Source organism: Barbus barbus (genome assembly GCF_936440315.1).
Source record: "Barbus barbus genome assembly, chromosome: 42".
Taxonomy (NCBI): domain Eukaryota; kingdom Metazoa; phylum Chordata; class Actinopteri; order Cypriniformes; family Cyprinidae; genus Barbus; species Barbus barbus.
In genome coordinates this window covers 15796934-15812860 of record NC_136720.1, presented here as the reverse complement: position 1 = coordinate 15812860, position 15927 = coordinate 15796934, and the positions used below count along the sequence as shown (strand labels likewise).

General features: G+C 36.7%; 1 protein-coding gene across 1 annotated transcript in view; it reads left to right on the top strand.

The window, feature by feature from the left end:
* The window catches only part of LOC306861853 (uncharacterized protein), a gene marked incomplete at its 3' end in the record, with an annotated part of 63242 nt that extends 48940 nt beyond the window's left edge, over nucleotides 1-14302 (top strand). The window contains exons 93-110 of the mRNA XM_079404332.1: nucleotides 486-521; nucleotides 612-668; nucleotides 828-899; nucleotides 1446-1517; nucleotides 1669-1704; nucleotides 1817-1897; nucleotides 2118-2171; nucleotides 2254-2307; nucleotides 2392-2454; nucleotides 2540-2602; nucleotides 3148-3264; nucleotides 3956-4033; nucleotides 4137-4190; nucleotides 4341-4389; nucleotides 7165-7362; nucleotides 10191-10376; nucleotides 11026-11078; nucleotides 13850-14302. Of these exons, the coding sequence (XP_079260458.1) occupies nucleotides 486-521; nucleotides 612-668; nucleotides 828-899; nucleotides 1446-1517; nucleotides 1669-1704; nucleotides 1817-1897; nucleotides 2118-2171; nucleotides 2254-2307; nucleotides 2392-2454; nucleotides 2540-2602; nucleotides 3148-3264; nucleotides 3956-4033; nucleotides 4137-4190; nucleotides 4341-4389; nucleotides 7165-7362; nucleotides 10191-10376; nucleotides 11026-11078; nucleotides 13850-14302 (1776 nt within the window). The remainder of the gene's footprint in view (nucleotides 1-485; nucleotides 522-611; nucleotides 669-827; nucleotides 900-1445; nucleotides 1518-1668; nucleotides 1705-1816; nucleotides 1898-2117; nucleotides 2172-2253; nucleotides 2308-2391; nucleotides 2455-2539; nucleotides 2603-3147; nucleotides 3265-3955; nucleotides 4034-4136; nucleotides 4191-4340; nucleotides 4390-7164; nucleotides 7363-10190; nucleotides 10377-11025; nucleotides 11079-13849) is intronic.
* Nucleotides 14303-15927: the final 1625 nt, after the last annotated feature.

Sequence of the window (15927 nt, the reverse complement as noted above, 5' to 3'; positions counted from 1 at the left end):
TGTCTATTTTTAACCCATCTCAATTTGAAATTCAGGAGGTAGAATGGCTTTAAATATTAATAGCCAAGCCAACTCTGCCAGGGTCATTTTCTGTAGCTCAAAGACTTATAGGCAGCTTTGACAGCACTGCTGTGCTCACAGAGCCTCTCTTCTCTCTGTATTGACTTGCCAGTGCCTTCTCATCAAGTCTTTCTCTGCTAAAGCCAATCTTTCAATGGTTGAAACTGCTGTGAACAGCACTTTCTTTTGACACACATACACTTGCACTAACGTCACAATCTGCGTCAGTTGTGAATGATATTTGTTTTATTTTCTTCAGCAATGTATGAGAGATTCACATGTAAAGTGAACATTTGTAGCATCAAAACAATATCACTTACAACCCTAGAAACCTTTAACAGTCCATTTGACATATCAGTTGAGTCTTAATTGTTTAGAATATACCCCAGACAAAATTAATAAAGACAAAACGTTTTGACTGACAGGGTGACAAAGGCGTGCCTGGTCACAGAGGAGACAAGGTAAGGACAGCATAAGTGTAGATTGAATACCTGCATGGTGTTTATTTTGATTCTTTCACCAACTACCATATTGGTTTCCTGGTTTTGTAGGGTAGTCCTCTTTCCATGCCAGGACCTAGAGGATATAAGGGTCTGAAAGGAGAGCCAGTAAGTTATTTAGTATTTAATTTGTTATTTCACTACAATGTTTCCCACAAAGCCCATACTTGACTATGCAAACTCCGCAATATGTGTACGCTGTTTTGAGATTTTAGTTGTTTTAAATACCAGATACAGGCCAAGGTATGTCTGAATTTTACATGGCAGGGTGAACGTGGGCTTCCAGGATTTGATGGAGATAAAGGAGAGAAGGGTGAAGATGGTCCACCCGGTGCAAAGGTATTTTATACACCATTCTGAGTAGGGTTGGGCCGATAGACGATGCCATCGTGAGAAAAAGGATGAAATATTGATGTGTGCATGCGCAGTAAGCCCCAGTAAGAAAATCTGACGGGTAGGATAAAATGTCAGTACACCGGCATCGTGATTCCACACGATGAAAATCACAACGTGATTTTACGTTTTGAATCGTTGCTAGGCACCGCCACCGGTGCTCTTCTCTCCAGTGTGCGACCAGCTTCAGTCACCTCTTCTTACTCTGTCTGTTTATGTGGTAAGTGAAATTTGATGTACTGTAAAACAGTTGTCAATCGTTATTTGTTTTCCTTGCCGTTCTGAATACAGATTTACGCTTCAGGCACACCCCCTAACTCTGCCCCCCACCCCCCGATGTCATCGTCCATTGCAATGTTTCACTGCAGACATGGTCCAACCCTAATTAATGAATTATTAAAGAGTGAATTATACACTTTATTAGATACCTTTGGAGATTCATGTACTTGGACCATAAAAAGTGAATTTCTAACATGTTTCATGTAATTTCAGGGGCTGAAGGGAGAGGCTGGTACTAAAGGAGGCATGGGGCCTTTTGGTGTACGTGGTCCAGTAGGACAAAAGGTCAAAATTAGCATTGCTATGAAGTTTATGAAGTATATTGCTGATGAAACTGCTTTTTTTTTTTTTTACTATGAATTATATAGTTTTATATGGCATGTTACATGTTATGGCATGTTTTTACTGTGGAAAGTACATTTTGGGATTTTCATAGGGAGATCCAGGGGAGCCAGGCGCCAATGGGGAAAAGGTAGCCTATTTCCTAGTTGTTGTGATAGTGTCATAACAAATTTGTACATTTTTAAACATTTTGCTTCTTTAACTTTTGTTAAATAACACTAATTGGCTGGGATTGGTCACAGGGTCGTAATGGAGAACATGGATTGGATGGTCAGAAAGGTGATAAGGGAGACATGGGCCTGCAGGGCCGAAAAGGAGATCAGGTGAGATTATGAATCATCTGAATTAAATATTAAATGATAAGAAATTTCTCTGAGCAACAAAGGTGCCTGAGAGGGAGAACACCGTTCCTCAACCTTTCTTACTAACTATATTATTTAGATGAATGATTAAATAATTAAGTAGGCTTTCCTGTGGCTTTTTTAGTTGTTTGTTAAGTAACACTTCGTTCATGGACATTGACTCATTGGTTTGTGTGTTTAGGGTGAGAAAGGAGAGCCCGGTTTACCTGGAGATACAGGAATTAGAGGCGAGAAGGTACGAAATGTCGATTTTGTTTCTAGTTTTTGTGTTCTCACCTGTCTGTAACCATTGTATCACAATACTTATTCTCCTATAGGGCTTCAGAGGTTTCTCTGGTCGAATAGGGAGTCCAGGACTGGATGGAGAACAGGTATTTTTGATCCAATTTCATCTTAAATAGAAAATTGGATTAAATAAACCACTAAGAACATTTCTTTTGACTGTAAAACACAAGGGTGATTCTGGGGACCCTGGCAGGCCTGGCATTCCAGGACTAAACGGTCTCCCGGGACGAAAGGTGAGTCACTACACAAACAGATATTTATAACCTCATCATCTTTGTAAGTTTAAGTATGAGATGAATTGTTATTGTTAATGTTTAGGGAGAAAAAGGTGATAGTGGTTTGAACGGTCTTGATGGAGCTCCTGGACAAAAAGGAGAGAAGGTAAAAAAAATATACGACCAGTATTAATTAAAAACGTTTTAATAAAAGGAATAGTTCACCCCAAAATTAAAATTCAGTCATCATTTACTTATCTTCATATCCTATTTTATCTGGAACACAAATAGAGAATTAAAAAAAAGAAAATTGCATATTTCTTAAATTGTACGTTTTTTCATCTAAAAAAATTACTAACTGGAAATAAAAACAAAACCTGCAATAAAAACCTGCATAACCCAATTAAACCTAATATTTAATAATAATAATGAAAATGAACAAAAATGATAAATAAAAAACTAACTAGAATTAAAATGATAACTGAAAAAAATAAAAGCAAATTCAAAATATTAATAATTAGTCTATAAATAACACTGTTATCATGTCACAGTAGACATTAGAAAACTACTTGCATCATCATGTGCCAAATCTGAATATATGTAGATGAGGGCATGAGCGCAGAATTTTCTAAATAAATGTTTTTCTAAATAATCTTTTCCCTGTCAAATATTTTCATTTCAAAATCACTTATTTAACCCATTCTTCTGCAGGGTGTGACTGGTTTCCCAGGTTTCACTGGGTTTAAAGGATCTCCTGGTGCTCCAGGAACTAATGGGACTCCAGGTCGGCCTGGTTCGGTTGGACCTAAAGGTGAAGTGGGACCGAAGGTACGACCCACCTGCCTACACTTAGACAATAATATACACACAATAATAGAGCTGAATTTATTATGTCTATGTCTGTGTGATTCATTAGACCTCACAGAAAGATGGATAAATAGTCAAGCCAGTGTAATTAGGGCCATCTTCATATCTCACTCAATCTCATGTGGAGGAACCGTGGAGGAGGACAAGGCCCTAATTAACCCCAAGAAAGACAGGATGAGAGTGAGATAGAGAGACGGGGGGTAGGAGCTATTTCTGCTGGGATGAAGATTTGAGCTATCAAACAAAACACTGCGCTAAGGCCGCCTTTAGCCACAATTAGGCATCTCTTGATGTTGATAGGAATGGAGAGGGTTCAGCAAGCTGCGCTCACAGAGTCTCTTTAGTAAAGGTGAGCTGTACTTCAGCACAGAATCAGCAGACAGTCTTAAAACAGGAGGCATTTTATGTGAGTGAAATTTATGAATTAAACATTATTGTAACACTCTGGCGCTTTTCTGTACTAAAACAGCCAATATATTTTTAAACATATTTATTTCAGTTGAAAATAAAGTAAACTATTGGTTTGGTTATGTGTCGCCTCAAGCTCAAAGCTGATTGGTCCAGGGTTAGTGATTGCTTCGTGGTGATGTGCAGCTTCTATGCATTACTAACTGTCCAGCATTGTTTGATTTGATTGTTTTTTCTATCCCAGGGAGAGAAGGGAAGGAGAGGCAGAGGAAAGGCCTGTCAACGGGGACCCCCTGGAATTCCTGGCCTCAGAGGCCTGGATGTAATAAGGCATCTACACACAAATAAATGTATCCTACACTCAATCAGGACTTAATTTATTCACAAACATGCTCAGTATAAAGTTATATATATCCTTTATGCAGGGGGGAGTGGGAACCTCAGGCATGAAAGGAGAAAAGGGGGATCCAGGACTCAGTGTATGTTGACAATGCCCTATTGTCATTTCATTTGTATGACAATGACAATGCCCTATGCCCTAATTATATGTTTATCCTTATGGATTACAGATAGAATTTCTTTGATTAGATGTTTTGATTATTACTGTGATAATTTTGCCATTTGTTCAGGTGGAGGAAGTGAAGGATCTTGTGACAAAGGAGGTGGTTGAGAAGTGTGGTGAGTTTGTGTGTATGCAAATTGCAAATATTAAACACACAATAGACCTTAGCAGGAACTTCACGTTCAATTTACTGCCAATGGAAACAAAACAAAACTGTCAGGATATTTGATACACTGCAAAAAGAAGAACGTTCCTGTACAAATATCTGAAAATTCTTAAATCAAGAGACATTTACTTGAGAATTAAAATGATATTGTCTTGTTTTCTGCTTAAGTTAATGCTTAAACAAGAAAAAATATCTATCAGTGAGGATATTATTAGGAATAAAAACAGTAACACTTTAGTATAGGGACCAATTCTCACTGTTAACTAGTTGCTTAACATATTGGCTGTTTATTAGTACTTATAAAGCACATATTCTGCGTGACCATATTATACATCCCTAATCCTACCAATATCTAAACTTAACAACTACCTTACTAACTATTAATAAGCAGCAAATTTACAAGTTTATTGAGGGAAAGTTGTAGTTAATGTTTTGTTTATAGCGAGAATTGAACCTTAAAAAAGTGTGACTGAATAAACTTTATCAAAACTTATTTTTGATACTTAAAAGTCATTTTGCTTCTGAAGTAAATGTATCTTGATTTGAGAATGTTTAGATATCTCTGGAAACAAGACAAAAATACTGAGTAAGAAAATTTTTTTTTTCAATGCATAAAGTCTTACTATTACGGAGCCCTTTCACGTGGTGGTGGGAAAAAATTTGGGGTGAGTGGAAAAAATTTAGGGGTGGGAGGAAAAAATATTTTTAAAATGTTTTGTGTTCTGTCGCAAAACTTTTGCATTCCCTCAAGAAACTTTGCGTTCCCTCGCAAAATCTTTGCGTTCCCTCGTAACGATATTTGAGTTCTCTCGCAAAACCAGTTGAGTTTGGACAAACTCTTCCTGTTTACTTTACAGCTTGCAGTGGTTACAGCTCGTATGTTCACAATGGTGCGGTTCATAGAGTTTTATTTTAAACTTGGACTCAATAAAGTAATACAGTCAGTGCTTAGTTCAAGGCACGGTTTTGGGACATTCTATGCTTAATGTGGCTTAGTGTTTTAAAACAGTGACATTGGAGGACCAAATTCGATAATAATAAATACTAATAAAATTATTAGGCTAATATTAATTACCTTTTTAATAATATTACTATTAATAAAGCAGAATATCCCTGAATATGAATGCAACGGATTTGGTATTTTTAAATCTCTGTTTTCATTCTTAGCCTACCTTAAGAGTATTATGGGGGAGAAAAAGCTTACGTGCAGGGCGTTGCGTTCATATTCTGGACTATTCTGCTTAGTAATATTACTAATAAGGTTATTAATATTAGCCTAATAATTTGATCAGCTTTTATTATTGTGAAATTTGGTCCTCCAATGTCACTGTTTTAAAACATTAAGCCACATTAAGCGTAGAATGTCCCAAATCCGTGCCTTGAACTAAGCACTGACTGTAGTGTTTGTCTGAATATCAATATATTCTATGGACAAAGACACAATGGAGGCAGAGTGCACGTAAACACTTTTTCTTCATTACTTCACAACTGTTCGGAAGTATACACAGGGCCACACAGCGCCACCAAAAGCACAACACAACGATTGCAGGATTAATTCAATAGTGAACAACAAATACATAACACTGGCGTATTTACATTTATGCATTTAGCAGACGCTTTTATCCAAAGCGACTTACATTGCATTCAAGTTAGTTTTTACATTTTTATCAGCTCTTGCTTTCCCTGGGAATCGAACCCATGACCTTGGCGTTGCTAGCGCCATGCTCTACTATTTGAGCTACAAGAAAGCTCAAATATTTCTTTATTTGAGTCCAAGTTCAAAATAAAACTGTATGAACCGCTCCATTGTGAACATAAGGAGCTGTATGAACCACTGCAAGCTGTAAAGTAAACAGGAAGAGTTTTGCGAGGGAAAGCAAAGTTTCTCGAGGGAACGCAAAACATTTGAAAAATATTTTTTACTACCACCCCGAATTTTTTCCACTCTCCACAAATTTTTCCCACCACCATGTCCCATAAAGGGCTCCATATACTATATACCAGGGGTGGCGAATGTCGGTCCTGGAGAGCCGCAGCCCTGCAGAGTATTGCTTCAACCCTAATCAAACACACCTGGTCAAGCTAATTAAGGTCTGAAGAGTTACTAGAAAGCTACAGGCAGTTTTAATTAGGGTTGGAGCTGAACTCTGCAAGGCTGCACCTCTCCAGGACCGGAGTTTGCCACCCCTGCTATATAAAATCAGACTGCTAGCTAAACAATTAATGTCAACATATACAACTATACAACCCGCTGAATAGATTGTTATATGGCTTCTACTTTCAAAAAGAACTATTCAGTTGTGCACTGTACTGCGGTCCATTGAAGTGAACTTCTGACTGAATAATAGAGCTTCATTAACACATGTATGTGGGTGGTTAGAAGTGTGTGTATTTGTGTGAGTTTGTGTCTCTCAGTATATGTGTTTGGAGGCCCCTGTTGTGGAGGCCTCAGGACCCCATGGGTTCCACCATCTGTTTGTTTTTATGGTCTCTCTTACCAAAGAAAAACTGTGAAGAACTCCATGTTCAGAAGTCATTCATGAATATGAAAACTAAATTGACAAAAAATAGGACTGTTTTTATAATTTTATTGAAGTAATGACTTCTTTGGTTTTTAAAAAAAGATCAAATAATTCAATTACTGTCCATTTGACTGAAATGAAATGACTTAATGATGTTAGCCTAATGGCGTTTGCCTAAAGCATGGTCATATTTCTAACTAAAGGAAAGGAAATACTCCTGATGGTGAACACCAATGATCCAGATGATGGGAGTATCCTAAAGGAAGAGAGAACAGATTCTGCCTCTCCGTTCTTGCTCACCCACCCCAAAGTGTGGGATGAAGAGTCAGAGGACGAGACCACTACAGTTCATCCTGCTGTTTCAGAGTCTGAGCCAACATTAGCATATGGCAACGTTACAAGTAGGTATATTCCTGCTTTGAACCAATATGTTATAACATGGTTTCTCTCTTATGATATCATCCCTGTAGTTTGTCCTCAGTCCTGGAGGGGTTTGGATGGGAAAACTATAGTTTTATAAAATCTGTTTTATGTTCAGATGAACTTCTGCTGTGTCTTATGAACATTAGTCCTGTTCTGGCATCTTTATGCATGAGTTCAGTCATCCATAAACACCATTTAGTTTTTCTTTCCTTGATGGAAAACAGGAAACCATACGCAAAAGTCATACGCAAAGGTTCTGCATGGTCTACTTCTCCTTGTTATTTTTAGCTACTGAGTCACACTTCAAAAAAAAAAATCTGTTTTTTTTTTTGTTTTTTTTAGTACCAACCAAATGAACATCAACGTTCAAAATAAGTGCCAAGACAGTACAGGCTATCTGGTTGGCTACATTATTATATATATATTATATTGATGTCTACTTCAGATGGATGAAACAGAATTAATGAATAGACTTTTCAGGCAATCATATCCTAGCAACACTGGTTCTTATCATCAGTTAAGTGTGTCATAGAATAAATAAAGGAAAAAGAATAAAGAATGTTCAAAACCACTGATGACTGATAATGTTTCTATTATTACACAAACAATTGATCTTTATTATACAACAGTTAGTTCTGGACTTTATTTTTTATCTTTCTGTGTTTGCATGGTGCAGACAGTCAGTTTGTTGATTACTAGTGAGGATTTTTAGAGGATTTTTACTGGGTCTGTGTGTTGCTTGGAGATCTGCAAAGGTTAATCAGGAGTCGTCTTCTAATTTAATAAAATCATGTCAACTAAAAATCAGTATTTCATGTCCGTGTATTTAATTTATTCAGTGAATAGTCATGTAATATCATAAAAATATACCATCATTATTAAATTGTTTATTAATTATTATGTTTGTGCAATAACTCTGCATATTGATGTACTTGGTGTTAAAGGAATAGATCACCCCAAAGTAAACATTTGCTGAAAATGTACCCAATCCTCAGGCCATCTAATATGTAGATGACTTTGATTCTTCTTCAGAAAAGATTTGGAAACATTTAGCATTACATGACTTGTTCACCAATGGATCCTCTGCAGTGAATGGGTACCGTCAGAATGAGAGTCCAGACAGCTGATAATATCACAATAATCCACAAGTAATCCACATGTATACAGTCCATCGATCAATGTCTTGTGAAGCAAAAAACTGCATGCATAGCTTCAAACTATTGTTTCTAGCTAAAATATGAGCCCTCTATCCATAATATTGCTTTCTCCAGTGAAAAAGTTGTCTTGTCTGAAACAGTCCAAAACAGTTGAAAACAAATATATGACCACGGACCACAAAACCAATTTTGTATTTAAGGTTTGTTAGGATAGGACAATATTTGGCCGAGATACAACTATTTGAATATCTGAAATATGAGGGTGCAAAAAAATCTAAATATTGAAAAAATTGCCTTTAAAGCTGTCAAAACGAAGTCCTTAGCAATACATAGTACTAATCAAAAATTAAGTTTTAATATATTTACGATAGGAGATTTACTAAATATCTTAATGGAACATGATCTTTACTTAATATACTAATGATTTTTGGCATAAAAGAAAAATCGATAATTTTGACCCATACAATGTATTTTTGGCTATTGCTACAAATATACCTTGTGCTACTTAAGACTGGTTTTGTGGTCCAGAGTCACATATGTCAGTGGATTTTGAAGTGAGAAGCCAACATAGAATAGACTTTTTCTCCAGAGGAAGTGTTATAATGGATTATGGGCTCATATTTTAACCAGAAGCAACGGTTCCAAGTTAAAACGCCTTAATGGTGGATTTTTTAACTACAAACACATATCTTTTCATGTCAGAAGACATTGATTGATGGACTGGAGTTGTGTGGATTACTTGTGGATTACAGTGATGTTTTTATCAGACGGCACCCATTCACTGCAGAGGATCCATTGGTGAGCAAGTGATGTAATGCTAAATTTTGCCAAATCTGAACTAACTCATCTACATGTTGGATGGCTTGAGGATGAGTACATTTTTAGCAAATTTGGGCGAACTATTCCTTTAAATGAAACATCTGGATATAATATAAGCTTTTCTGTTGCACTCAGGAGCCAGTATTGAGAGAGATGGAGAGCAGAGAGAAAAGAGATGTGCACTCAAACTCCACTCAGGTATGTGCGGAGTAAACGAGGAGAACATCGTCCTCTGCTGACTGCTGCTCCAAGTGCTTTAATACAGCTACACAAACTAATCACATAAGCAATACAGTCAGATTTTCTGCACAAATTAAACCTGGTGCTTGAATAAAAGTGGTTTGCAATGGGAATTTTGGTTTTATGTCCGGGAAAGTAGTCCAAAAAGTACACGGTAATGGTCCTGGCACCAAAAGCGCAACGCATTAGACATGGCCAAGATTATTTTATGCACTTCTTTTCTTTTTTTTCCCCAGTCTATTCCTGTCATATCCACAGTATAATATGAGAATTAATCCACTGATAAAAATAACATTCAAATCATCACTCCGCAAGTGTGTAAGCTTGTATACAAGTGCATATGTGTGTGAGAAAGAGAAAAAGAGATAAGGCAGAGACAGAACATTTCACTGACAGTGAAATTGAAGATAAAGTTTGATTAAAAAGTGGAACCATTATTAAATTATATTATTATATTATCTCTTTTTAAGTCATTCATAATTTTAGTGATTTAATAATTTTTTTAAATATTAATTTCATTAGAACATTAGTTTGAATGCATTTATACTCCCTTGAAACGGATTAATTAAAGCTGCCTCCAATAAATACAGACCTAGCCGCTGATCTGTGCCTTGAACCCATGTCTGAGGGCCACTGCACTGAATACGTCCTGCTCTGGTACTACTACGTCGTCTCAGGAGAATGCCGTCCCTTTGTGTATGGTGGCTGTGGAGGAAATAGGAATCGCTTCAGCTCCAAGCATGACTGTGAGAGTCAATGTATTCTGGGGAGGAGAGGTAAAGAGCCAATCAGAATTGAGACTTCAGTTCCAATATAAATAATCTGAGGTGATTGTTCAAAAGATGCTAAAGACATTTTTTTTATCAAAATTAATTAAATTTTCTTATCTATTTTCAGATTTTGGATCCTGAGGAGGATAAATGTGCTATTTTTAACAGTTAAACTGAATCTCACAAAAAACTACTATTTTTGTACATTGCCATCCTAGATGTATATAAAAAATTATACTACATCATATTTGCATTTTACTTCTACAGCACCACACATTGTTGCACTGTTGTAGTTATTTCTTAAAAATATGCAATGTTTTTATTTAAAAAAATAGTTTGATGCTTATAAACCAAGGTCATGATTAGAAGAGTAAATGCACTATTAATATAACTGAATATGTGTTTATAACCTGTCCACCATGAGGTTTATCATTTTGCACTAATGGTTCTGTTTGTAAAATGTTCTTAATCTGACTTTTGTGAGACAATTAAAACAATGAAATGAATATATTTTTGAATGAGCTATATAGCTCCCTGTGGCTTGGTGGGTGTGTGCGTGAGAACATTTTCACATCGTGACCTCTGATTTTGGACCGTGTTCTCTGAGCTTGGCCCTGTGGTGTGTATAAATGCTGCCATGTTGGCTTTTCTTCAGAAATGTTTGTCGAGTCGTGTCTGGACGGTGTCTCCTGGGGACAGGCGGAGAAGGTGTGTGTGTGTATTTGAAGCAAGTAGACTAGCTGCATTTGTGGGTGGCTTATTGTGCACATTTGTGAATGAATGCGTTTCCTTCCTCATTATTTTTACCCCTCCATATCTTCCAGTCTTAACAGCGTTGACATTCACTCCGTTCTGTTTTATATAATCCCCCAACCAAGCTGCTCCCTGTTGCATCCTGAGATTTCTCGCTCTTTACATATGTCCCAGCAGCAGGGGGCCCATGTAGCAGGCCGTAGTCCAATTTCGAGACTGTGGTACAAGTCAGAAGACAGGACGCCCTTTACAGTGTGTCTAAGGGGATCCCTGAGTGATCTTCATTGTGTACACTACAGAGAACAGATGCTCTTTACACCTGCTTTAAAATGTAGCCTGTAGTTTTAAACGTTTAATGAGCTTCCTTTAACGTCATGTGGAATAAATATATTATCGTCCAGCCCAATGCACAATGTTTACTGTGTATAAAGGTGATAGTTAATGAAGTCTCCAAACTTCTGAGCCCTTAATAGCAAAGCAATCAGTCATTAAAGGGAAGAGGGAAGAAAACTCATTAAACTTATAAGCATGAACTGCAGAGCAATTAACTCACAGGGAGGTCTAAACAGGGACGCAAACATTTGATATCGTCATTGACCCTGAAAACTGAGAAAACAATAAAACAGACCCTTATAAATCTTATAAATGGCTTAATACAGATGCAAAGTAAATAAAGTGCGGAGCTGTCCATGGTACTAAATGCTTTTGGATGAATCTGTAAATTCTCAACTTGCCTGCCAAATTATAAAACCCTATTTTAACAAATGTATTTTAACAATTTTATTGGACATTTTAGCTTCACTTTTTTACAGTGGAAGAAAGACTCTTTACAGTCTATGAATCGGTGGCTAATTTGTAAGAATATATAAGATCCCATTCATTAATTGTCCTATGATCTGCTTTGCTTATACCACACTGAGTTAGGTTTAGATGTAGAGCTTAACGAACACGAAAACTTGCCACCTCACAAAATAGTTAAGTTTCCTCACGAGATTGAGTTAGTTAATCTACAGCTAATAGGCTACAGTAATAAGATGAAATGTACACTGTAAAAAAAAAAAAAAGTAAAAAATTTTTAAGGCAACCAGCTTCAGCAGATTTTTGAGTTTTCTCAACTTGCTGTTTTAAGTTTATACAACAAAAAGTTGAGAATCTCCTACAAAAATAAGTTGAGAGAACACAAAAATTTGCTGAAGCTGGTTGCCTTAAAATTTTAAGTTGGCTCAATTTTTTTTCTTTTTTTTTTACAGTGTACAACTCAAATAAATAATGTATATTTATTTATTCGTTTGGGTAACCCTTTATTTTCAGGTGTCCATAATACAGAGTAATTACCTAGTTAAGTACTTAGTAGCCGTTGTACTTACATGAAACAAAAGGCACTTACCATGTAACTAAGTTATGGAACAGCCTGTACTTACAGTTTGTAATTATGTACTTGTAATAGACAGCTACTGTTACACATATGTAACAGACTGAGACTGAGTCTGTTACACAACTACTTATGTAACCAAAAGATTGTTGCATATGTGTTGCAGACTTTATATGACATAATTATAAATGTAAGTGCACAGGCATAAGCTACTTAAAATAAAGTGTATCAAAATTGTACTTAAGTGTACAAGTAGCTGTGTAACAGACTCAGTCTCAGTCATAACAGTAGCTGTCTATTACATCTAAATGATTACAAACTGTATGTACAGGCTGTTCCATAACTTGCATGGAAAGTACATTTTGTTTCATGTAAGTACAACGGCTAAGTATTTAATTACTCTGTATTATGACACCTTAAAATAAAGTGTTACCTTTGTTTTTTATTTGTTATTGCATGTAGCTGTTCAATAATCGAGATAATGTAGCCTAGTCAGCTGGTGGTGATAAAGGGCATAATCAGATGTTGTTGGGGGTTTTTTTTCATATAATAACAGGCTGGCTTCAAATATTTCGCTCAAAGTAGACTATATGGTGACGGTAAACGCGCCTTGGGTGCACGAGCGCATCAATCACCCCCTCATTTTACTGGGAGGATCCCAATAAATGACGTTATTGCTGGCGTACGACTGCAGCGTAATTGGGTTTATATTAAATGAATGCACATCCAATAGGCAAACAGTCCAAGCGGATATTATGAGCAGCCAGGAAGATATCAAACCCACTAAATCACTCTCATGATTCAATGCGACAGTAAGTTGACACTGAGCTGTTGACTTGCTTGCCTTTTTAATAACACTTTGGATTCACGATCCAAAAGTTCTGGTTGACCTAACAGTGCTTCACTTCAGAAGACTCTCCTAATTCAAACAGTGCAGGTAAGGTACTTTTATACTAGATTCAATCGAATAGTTTACTGAAAAATAACAATTGTGACAATTTACCCAGAGGTTGTTCCAAATCTCTGACTTTATTTATGGAACACAAGAATAGCCTGGAGGCTGATAGCTTCTGTAGTCTACACAAAGTGAATTGCGACAGGCTAACACCACATTTTGCGTTGCACAAAAGAAAAGAAAACACTTAGTAGACATTTGGAACAACATGAGAGTTAGTACAAAATGCCAATTTTAACTTTAAGTTGAACATTTACTTCATAGGTGCATAGGACAGTTTTTATACAATCTTTCTTACAAAAAGTATTAATAAAGTTATCATTGCACAGAAAATGTTAATCTAAAAGCCTTCTTAAAGTACTTGCCTTGTATGTATTCTCATGCGCCTCCGTTCAACAGGGCAAAACGATGTGGCTCGCGCAGACCCTCCTCGCTCTGGCACTTCTTTGCGCGCCGGTCTCCAGCCTCTGCTTACCAACGTACAACCCCTTGTCCAACTTTCTTTGCAACAATGAAGTGTTCTCCGAGACGAATGATAACGGGCAACCAGCTAATTCCCTGCTGGACAGTCTAAACCTCATGTACAAATCCGCGCACTCGCTTTCCTCCGAGGAGCCGCGCGAAAGGAGGACAATACCCTCGTCCAAATACAGATACTTGAGCCAGACGCAGCTCAGGAGTAAACTGTACCGTAACAGTGCGAAGAGCGACCGACGCAGCCAGGTCACTCTTTCCCTCGATGTCCCCACCAACATTATGAACATCCTCTTCAACATTGCCAAAGCCAAGAACCTGCGCGCAAAGGCGGACGACAACGCGCGCTTGCTGGCGCAGATTGGAAAGAGAAAATGAACTCTAATTTGACTTTAACAAATATGTTTTGTTACCAACTGAGGCATGTTATCTCTAATTTAATAATGTAATAAAAGTTGTTTTCAGTTGCATAACAAATTAGCAATACTGAAAATGAATGGAACGTATTAACAGGTGATATTTGGGTTTTGATTTATTGCCCACTAAATGCATACTCGTTTGGTAATGTTAGGGGGCTTGTTGCGTTTGTCAGATTTAATGCTGTTTTATAGGAAATTATTTAAAATGGACTTATTACTTAGTGAGACTCATATGGCAATTGGAAACAAAATAGTTTGGTCAGTTTCTAAAGTCAAGCATAATGATTGGAATATATGTCTCCGAGGGATACGACATATTTTCCAATGCTCCTTCATCTCTCCCTTTTCATTAACACAGTTTGTCTGTACATCTCAGATGAAAGCTGACCTGATTAAAAAATGACTGCTCTATAAGATACACGAGTTGATGGTTACAGATCTGTGCAGTTCTTAAAACCCTGGGTTGATAAAACCGACAGTTGAATATTTTTGTACTGAAAATAATTATTTTATCGTTTAATAAATAAATAAATAAATGCAAATGTAAACAAAGCGTCCATTTGAAGGTAATTATTTCGAGGGAGAATTTCGTTGTATTAGGCTAAGAATCTACAGATATATAAACACATCACTACTTTCACTTTTCACAAATACATTCTAGAACAGGGATGGGCAACTTCTGTCCTGCAGAGTTTAGCTCCAACCCTAATCAAACACACCTGCCTGTAACTTTCTAGTGATCTTGAAGACATTGATTAGCTTCTTCAGGGGCCTGTTATCTTACCAAATAAGCCAGGTTTATTTCAGTAGTCTGACTTATTTTGAACCAAATCAACTGACAATAAGTCAGACTAACTGAAATAAACCTGGCTTATTTGGTAAGCTTGTTTTATGGAACAGGCCCCAGGTGTGTTTGATTAGGGTTGGAGCTAAACTCTGCAGGACAGAAGCTGCCCATCCCTGTTCTAGACAGACTAGTCGATGCAGTAATGATAGAGAAGTCTGCCATTGTTTATGCAGCTTGCAAATATATGAATAATAAACATTTGATCACTTTTTTCGGATTGAATCTACGTTTTGGTGAAGACAGCAAAATTTGTAGGAGGGTTATACCAAATCATATAGGCTATGGCATCGAGACCCACTGTTCAACATTTGGTATCTCAGAACAAATATTAATCTCAGAACATATATTAAAAATAAATTATAGGCCTATATATAGATCATTCTAAATAATTTATTATATGTAATATATAATATATATATATATGATTTTAAATATATATATATGATTATATATATATATTTATGATTTTATATATTTATATATATATGAGTATATATATATTTAAAATCATAGGCCCATACCCGCGCGCACACACACACACACACACACACGCACGCACGCACGCACGCACACACACACACACACACACACACACACACACACACACACACACACACATAAGTTTACTTCTTAATTCTTTCGTATGGAACGTAGAAAAAGAAACAAAAATCAACATTCCGACTTTTAAGCACAGACTTTTATTTTGAAGTATGATCCAGGTGGGCGCCATGTTCACC